The sequence below is a fragment of the Balaenoptera ricei genome, chromosome 15, assembly GCF_028023285.1.
Source record: "Balaenoptera ricei isolate mBalRic1 chromosome 15, mBalRic1.hap2, whole genome shotgun sequence".
NCBI lineage: Eukaryota > Metazoa > Chordata > Mammalia > Artiodactyla > Balaenopteridae > Balaenoptera > Balaenoptera ricei.
The window spans coordinates 85,482,889-85,491,461 of record NC_082653.1 but is presented as its reverse complement, the minus strand read 5'-3'; the positions used below and the strand labels follow the sequence as shown (position 1 = coordinate 85,491,461).

Genomic DNA, 8,573 nt, shown 5'->3' with positions numbered 1-8,573 from the left:
TCCTCATTTCACAGATTTCTTCTTCCAACAGTTATTGCCTGAGCATCCCAGACCCTGAACTGGTGCTGGAGATGTTGAGCTGGGCAGAATGGTGCTCCTGGGATTTCAGGGAGGCAGGCACCGTGGAAAACATTCCAAAGGTAGGGAATGAATCAAAGATGGTCAGTGCCTCATGAGGATAGAGGTCAGGGGACTGGGCTGTGTCTCAGAGGCAGGAAATGGCAGAGCTGGGTAGGAACGCCCAGCTTCAAGGTTGCTCTAGGCTTCCTTTTTGGCCTTACTCCCCATCAGAAGGGAGAGAAAGGCTATGTCTGTGGGGGAGGTGTCAGCTTCCCCGAGGTCTGAGGCTGTGAGCAGGCTTGGCCCCCAGGGTGCCTGGGACAGGGGCAGCCGGGCCTCCAGCAGGTCGCAGAGATGTGCCTCTGCCTGCAGAGTGCCCTTCCCTTGAGCTATGGGCATGTCTCCAACTTATAGAGACATTGACCCTTATAAGTCACGCGTTTCAGCATGTGAGGTGCAGCTGCCTTTGAAGACTGGGCAAGGACGCCTGGTGGAGGTGCATTCAGAGCCCTAACTCTGGGCTGTGTTCATTTTATTATCATAGCTTCGCTTTTGTTCCAATTTGGTTTTTCTTTGTTTTTATATCGTGTATTTTTGGTAAGTGGCCTTTAACACGATAGAAATGAGTAAAGAGGGGGGGGGGGAGAGAGAGAGACAAAGAGAGAGACAGAGAGGACCAGACTTGGGGCCAACAGAGAAAGGCGGGACAGAGCCACTTAAGAAGGCTGTGGCCACAGTCCCCCCCAGACGCCTCTTCCAGCTGTGAGAGGCGAGCCGCGCACAGGGGGCCGCAGGGCTTGGTTTGGGGCACGCTGGGCGCTGCGCGAGGTGGTTTGTGTGCGCTGGCCCCGGGGAGCCCTTGACAGCCCGCGCCCGTCGTGCTGGGGGGAAGCTCGGGCCGCGCGGGGCGAGGGGCCCTGGGAGGCCATCTCGGGGCTGCAGTCTCAGCCAAACCGCAGCAGGGCTCAAAGCTGCCCGCGGCGGTTTCTAGCCATTGCGCTCTCTTGCTCGGGGCGGGTTGGAACTGGTGGAGCAGCGGCGGGGGAGGGGGCCGCTGGCCCCGGGGCGGGAGGAGCTCGCTTGGGCCCTGGTGGGGGCTTGAAGGGGAGGGGAGGAGGGACAGCACCGGGTCTGCTACCCGACGCTCAGTAACCAGAGAGCCGGAGAGAGGGCTCGGCGGGGCAGGAGGCTCCTCCCCCTGTCGCCGCACCCCGTGGGTTTCCTCCCGCTTCCAGGCCGCCCCTCCGCCCGCCCGCTCTCTAAGCGAGCCCCTGAGGGCCCCGGCCTGGCCTGCTCGGCAGCCCCAGGCCTTCCGGACGCGTCTGCAGGAGCGCCTCCGCAGGCCTCCACGTGCCCCGGCCCGCGGCTCCGCCAGCGCAGAACAGGCTCTGAGCGCCGCCGGGGGTCCTGCTGTCTCTCAGCCCGTCCCCAGGCGCCAGGTCCCTTTGGACTCTCTCCTCCTTCCTCCCAGATGTGCTGCCGCCGGAACTGCTCCGGAGGCTCTCTGCAGGCCCAACACTGATGAGATGATTGAAAATGCAGATTCCCAGGAACCCCCGGAATCACGGGCCCAGGAACCTATTGACAAGCCCCAGGCGATGCAGAGGAGGAGCCAGGTTGGGCTCTTTCCGCACCCTCTTGGCTGGAGGCGCCTCCTCTCCGCCGCCTCCCCAGCCCACCTCCCCAGCCGACGGGAGGCTCCTGCTGCCGCTTCGGTTCCCGCGGTCTGCTGTTTTAGTGGCATGTTTTTCGTCACCACTGCTGGGAAGCCTGACAGCCCAAGACCACCCAGTTGAGTGGCGCCTTCCTGAGGCCCAGCCCAAGCCTGTACCATTTAGTGGCGCGTGCACAGGTGGCCACTGTGTTCAGGGCGTGGGGCATGGTCTCAGTGCCGCGAGGGTTTTATTTTTTATACAGCAGGTTCTTATTAGTCATCAATTTTATACACATCAGTGTACACATGTCAATCCCAATCGCCCAATTCATCACACCACCACCTCCACGCCCCCACCCCGCCGCTTTACCCCCTTGGCGTCCATACGTTTGTTCTCTACATCTGTGTCTTAATTTCTGCCCTGCAAACCAGTTCATCTGTACCATTTTTCTAGGTTCCACATATATGCGTTAATATACGATATTTGTTTTTCTCTTTCTGACTTACTTCACTCTGTATGACAGTCTCTAGATCCATCCACGTCTCAACAAATGCCGCGAGGGTTTTAACTGGCACCTTCTAAGGCAAAGCCAACCCAAGCCAGTGATCAGTTCTGCCAAAAGGATCAGTCCTTGCCAAAAATGTGCTGATGAAGGGAGAGGAACTGGTTCTCCAACATAATCCTAAGAGGGATGACACAGATGGGGATTTAGATGAGACCATTTCCCACCAGGGGTCATGGGAACAAAGGGCCAGCAGGCTGGGGAGGGTTGGCTGTGCACCAGCCTTCAGGAAAGAGATTTTAATAAGCCCAAAGAGAATGCTAACAGAGCCTGCAGCAAGAGGTTATAAAACAAGGAGCTAATTAAAAATCATGTTTCAGAAGCACTTGCTCATACATACCTTGTTACTGCTCAAGATAGACTGAAAATCCGCACATCTGGCTTACTGGTTTTGTGAAATACACCGTATATATCACAGAAAAAAAAATACACTGGAAGGAAACACATCAAAATATTATTAGTAGTTACCTCCGGGTAACAAAGCACTTCTTTTTCTTTATACTTTTCTGTGTTTTCAATTTTTTTTTCCATTTAAAAACATTTACAATTGGCAAATATATTTATTAAAAAAAGGCACTTTTTTAAGGATGGAAAAAATAAAAGTTTGGACATTACAATGACAAATGCTAAAAGCATAAAACCTAAAAGCAGTTTTACCTAAAGAAAGAGGTGAAAATACAAGTGATGCCTCCATGAGGTCCAATTACAGAGGGCATGTCTTAGGACAGCGGGGTGGACCATGGTCACAAAGATGTGCCAATGAGGGGCGAGAGCACAGCCAAAGGCTCTCACCTGTGGTGGGTTGACACAGCTTCACAGGAGAAGAATCTGGCAAAGCTACTGAAATATACCTGGAGCAAAGGGAACCCTCCTACACTGTTGGCAGGAATGTAAATTGGTGCAGCTACTATGGAAAACAGTATGGAGGTTCCTTAAAAAACTTAAAATAGAGTTACCATATGATCCAGCAATCCCAGTCCTGGTGTTAGATCTAGAAAAGGCAAAAACTCTAATTCGAAAAGATACATGCACCCCAACATTCTTAGCAGCATAATTTACAATAGCCAAGACATGGAAGCAACCTGAGCGTCCATTGACAGATGAATGGATAAGGAAGATGTGGCACATATATACAATGGATACTACTCAGCCATAAAAAAGAATGAAATAATGCCACTTGCAATAACATGGATGGACCTAGAGATTATCATACTAAGTGAAGTAAGTCAGACAAAGACAATCATATGATATCACTTATATGTGGAATCTAAAAAATAGTACAAATGAACTTATTTACGAAACAGAAACAGACTCACAGACACAGAAAACAAACTTATGGTTACCAAAGGGGAAGGCGGTGGGGGATAAATTGGGAGTATGGGATTAACAGATGCATGCAACCATATATAAAATAGATAAACAAGAAGGATTTACTGTATAGCACAGGGAACTATGTTCAATAGCTTGTAAAAAAAGTATAATGGAAAAAATTTAAAAAAATCTAGATATATATATGTATAACCAGATCATTTTGCTGTACACCTGAAACTAACACAATATTGTAAATCAACTATACTTCAAAAAAAAAAAAAAAAATACACACACACCCCATCCTTTGATTCACAACTCCACTGCTGGAAATTTCTGTTGCAACATCAAAGGGAATGTTCACTGAGGTGTTGTGTGTGGTGGCAAGACATCGCAAGTATCCAAATTTTCTTTAATGGGGCAATGGTTGGATCACTTGTGGCAAATATATACAAAGAAATATCATGGAAGGCATAAAAGGCACAAATTAGAGGTATATTGACCCACAGACCTGGAGGGCACTCCATGATTGCAAAGAGAAAAAAGTGAGTTTCAGCCAAAAGTACGAAACCACTTTTGTAACAACAAAGGCCCAGAGCCCTGATAAGCAGGTGCATGTGGAAATGTGCTGGACGGCGAGTGGGGTAAAGAGGGAGGAATGTGACTGTGGTTACTTGAATGGAGGATGGGAAAAAAAGATGGTAGCAGATTGCGGGAAAAAAACATTACTTATCTACTGATGGAAACTGTAGAATAGTCTATGATATTGCTGCAAATACGTAAATATGGAACATGTACAGGAACAAGAACTAGATGGCATGGGTATATTTAAAAATACACCGATTTAGAAGCTGGGAATGCAGGTAACTTTTGTCTTGGGTTTACTTCAGTACACCTTTTTCAGACGTGCAATTAAAAAAAAAAAAGATGTCACTCAGTACAAAGTTGCAAGTGGAGAAGAGGATAGCGTGTTTTCTCAACATCTGACCCCGAGTGCGCTGTGGTCCGCCGTGCTCAGGGTACCCTCCAGGCCTGGCAGGTGGCAGGAAGTGTGTGGAAGGGGGTGTACCTGCAGCTTCTCTGCCTAGGGGCTCCGTGTTCTCAGGACTGGCCTCCTGTCTGAATGAGGCTTCTCCCTTTTGCATCCATCTCCAGGGCCGAGTCAGTGGCTTGCTGCAGGGGCCTGGAAGAGGGGCTGACCATACTTTCCTGAAGGGGATTCTGTACTGAAAAACAAATAAAAAAACCCCTTTGTGCCCAACCCGACCTGGGCAGCCACCCAGGCAGGGTTAGCGTAATGGATCACCTGATCTTCCTCCTGAGCAGGCCCAGCCCCTCGGGGCTCCTTGGGGATCAGATCCTGCAGCTCTCCAGCAGCCTCCCGACCTCCGCTCTGGGTGAGCAGTGTTAAGTGAGGTGTTACCACTCCCCTGGAATCCGCTGGCTTTCAGTCTGAGCAGCCCCTGTACCTTTGTGGGGTTGTGGGGCCTGCCTGATCAGGCCGTGTGGAGAAACGAAACCAGAGAGCAGTCTGCACAAACATTTATTTACAAAAAACCAAGTTACATATGGTACAGGCTTTTTACACACAGTAGTTTAAACGATTTATTATTATTTTTTAACATCTTTATTGGTAAACAATAATTTTGTGTATCTTTACTACCAGAAGGTAAAGAACAGAATTTAATAAACTAATCGTTTTTGCTATTTTTATACAAAGTGACAGGTCATGCACATTTTTTTAAGTTTTAAAATCTTTTGCCAAGTGCAAATACTAGACTCCTCTCTCCAGTTTTAAGGCAAGAAGGGGACTCCTGCTGGGCGGTCTCTCGCTCCAGGGAGCAAGCAAGGCAGCCCAGAGGGGAAGGCGCCAGGCTGCCTCCAGGACTGCTCTGTCCCCCAGACGCGGGCTGATCTCGGGGGGTGTCCTGTCATTTGCATCTTGCAGCCACTGACTGGTTTGTCTGATGGTTACGGCGCCCTCTCTCCCCAACCCCATCACTAGTACAGACTGCTTCTCCAAGACACGAGGCACCTACAGGGTCATTTTGCAGACATGAGGGGCTCACGCTTGGGTCAGAACTTGAGGCAAAAGTGGCTGCGCTACACCTGCAGAGCTGCGAGCCACTCCACAGCCCGGCTCGAGGAGGAACGATAGAAATCAGGCGCCCTCGGCTCAGAAAGGCAGGAGTGGCTCCTAGCTGCCCCGTGTGGCTGAGAACAGCCAGAACTCATCTCAAAAGACAAGTCTTCAGTGTGGCCTTGGGGGAGTTACTCTGGTCTCCCTCCTGTGCGGCAACCTTTGGACCTTCGCATGCCAGGTCCTAGGGCAGCTGCTGGACCACAGTGTCAAGGGCATGCGACACCAGCCCAAAGTCTGTCCTTGCCGCTGCCCCAGGACCTCCGTGGAGCCACATACCCTGGGCTGCAGGGAAGAGGTGGAAGCTGGTTCCTTCGTTGGATGATGAATCGGGTCAGAGACCCAGAAGGTTCTGGGGGGCTGGGGTGAGCGCTGTCACCGGTGGGGCAGGTTGACAGCACCTGGGGTCACCCTCCCCATCCAGTGGGACATCTGCTGGCAGTTCACAGCCCTCAGAGACCCTCCCTTGGGGAAGCACGGGGAACATGCTTTAAAGGTACTTGAAGAAATGCTGTTGCTGTGCCCCAAGGGCAGGGGCCGGAAGCCCGGTGGGGAAGGGCTCCTGGCAGCAGAGACTCAGCGTAGCCTCTCTTCAGGCGCCCCCCACCCCAAGCCCTGGGGCCACCTATCCGCAAACCCCAAACCCAGAGGAAAGACAGCAATAACAGGCAACCTGGCACATCACCTCTCCATTTTAATCTCTGAAAAACATCTGAGAGGCTGATGGCAACGGGTGACCAGACGGTGATGCCTGGTCCCAGGTGTGTCCCCTCCTCTCTGAGGTCTGTGTGTGTGAACTTCTGGGAACCCCACAGCCATCAGAGCTTCAGCAAGAGGAACGGAGGCCAACACAGGACGCCAGGCACGTTCACTCCCCACTGAGGCCTCTGCGCTGCACACGGGCTGGAGCACGAAGAACTGCAGAGCAGGTGGCTGGGGCGAGGCTCAAACACCTGGCTGGGGCTGGACAGCAAAAGGCAACTGGGAACATGGCGGGGACTCCCAAGCAAACCCACAGCCGGACTCACCTGACCTCAGGAAAGGGTAGCTGCCGAGCGCAACCTGGGTCGTCTACCTGCTGGGGAAAGCCAGCGCCACCATACCTTAGGGGAGAATCTGTTCATTACCTGGGTGGTGGCAAACACGGCTCCCTGGGAAAGCCACCAGGCCTCTGTCACAGCCACTTCAAAAGGATCTTGTGGTTGGCAAAAATTTCAGGACCATCCCACCCTCATCAACTGCCAGGCACGGGGCAACAGATTTCTTTGACTTTCCAGAGACTGAGGGAGAGAAACTCTAGTAGGCCACAGAAAACTGGAAAAGTTCAAAGTGAGTAAACAGCAAATGTTTCTTTAGATAAACTACAAACATCCCACTGCATGAGATGGCTCTCTGTGGTCTCATCCGAGAGGACCAAGAGGGAGGGCGAGACCCTGGAACAATCACTGCGGTGGAGGCCTGGGGTTCTGCACTTGGACACGGTCCACAGCCTCCCCAACCTGAGAGGCGCTCCCAGGTCTGTGGACATCGCTCTGCCACTTAGACCAACCGGCTCAGGGCAGTGGGGTGCACCTCACTCTAGGTGGGCTTCAGAACGAGGTGGGTAGAAGAACCAGGCCTCCACGACATGGTCCCGAGCTCTCAGCTCTCTCGAAGCTGCACTACTTGTTACTTCACTTTGTTATGGATCACACTGCTATGGTAAGGAAGGCTTACGTGGTTTTTAACTGAGAGACTTCTGTTGTCTGCCAGGGGGAGGGGATGGAGGCAAACATTTCCCTTCATCTATTTCTGCAGGGACGTGAGTGACAGAGACGGGCTACCTTGTGGCCCAGGGCCACCACGTTGGCTGCTAGGACGGCAGAACTCTTCAGGAAGAGGGTTTTGCTGTCCCTTATCTCTGGCCCAATCCTGTTACGGGCACCCGGAGGGTACCAGCCTGCTGATCACCTTTCAAGGAGCAGTGGCCCTTCCCAGGAAGAAATCCAGCCTATCTATTCAACAGGCAAGTCCGCCGTCCCTACTTAGCAGGCACGCGCACAGCCATCAGCCTTGGGGGCGAAGGAGCATCTATCCAGCCTCCAGCCCGCACGGGATGCTTGGCCGGGCTCCCGGGAGGGGGGGGGGGCCTGGGTGTCAGAAGCGATGCCGCGGCTGGGGGCCAAAGTGCATAGGCAGGTTGTGCTCCAGCGGCACGTGGACGGGGGCGAAGTCGTAGTTGACTCGTACATTGGGCAGAGGGGGCACATAGGGCGCTGGGATGGGGCCCATGTTGAGGGGGAAGTTGTTGAACATGGGCCGGACGGGAGGCAGGGGGAAGGCTGGGTGCACAAAGGCGTAGGGGGGGATCTGTGGCTGGTGCAGGTTCTGTGGGACGGGCCTCGGCAGGGCTTCGATCCTCTGGACTTTCTCTGGAGGCTTCTCCAAGGGGGGCCCAATGCGTTTGAAGGTATTCTCTGAAAAGAAGACGGGATTTAGTAGAGAAAACAGTTAAATCCCACTGTGCTCGGATCTGGCCTGGAACCAGAACCGCATATCCTGATCCTGGTCCCAGGGGCCCTGAGCTGTAGGCTGACAGCCTGGAGCATGAGGCCAGACCAGGAGCCTCCAACTTTCAGCGTCATTCTTCCCTGTGGACACAGGAGGGGTGGCCAGGCCAGAATAAGGCCGATTAAAGCCCCAAACGTAGCATGCACGCATGGGTGCAACAGCCCCCTCACCAGCCATCACCGAGGACAAAACCATACTTCCCACCGAGTGTCACACTCCACAAGGATCACCTTGGAAGGGGGAAGACGGATCCAGCTCAGAACAGGTGGAGCTTCTGTGAGAGAATTTCCTTTAGAGG

The 8,573-nt window shown here is 52.7% G+C and overlaps 1 protein-coding gene across 4 annotated transcripts in view; it reads right to left on the bottom strand.

Moving 5' to 3' along the window:
• Positions 1 to 2,045: 2,045 nt before the first annotated feature.
• The window catches only part of RNF216 (ring finger protein 216), a 194,877-nt gene continuing 188,349 nt past the window's right edge, over positions 2,046 to 8,573 (bottom strand). Inside the window, exons 17-22 of one of the 4 annotated variants that reach the window (XR_009497600.1) lie at positions 6,411 to 8,181; positions 4,892 to 5,116; positions 4,655 to 4,806; positions 3,234 to 3,268; positions 2,618 to 2,708; positions 2,046 to 2,397 (exon numbers count right to left, since the gene is read on the bottom strand). Coding sequence is in view for 2 of the 4 variants with exons in the window: in XM_059897049.1 (XP_059753032.1) it covers positions 7,862 to 8,181 (320 nt within the window). In the remaining 2 variants the exon portion in view is untranslated. Of the gene's footprint in view, positions 2,398 to 2,617; positions 2,709 to 3,233; positions 3,269 to 4,654; positions 4,807 to 4,891; positions 5,117 to 5,136; positions 8,182 to 8,573 lie in introns of those variants that run through there. The other 3 variants (XR_009497599.1, XM_059897049.1, XM_059897048.1) reach the window with 3 other exon arrangements.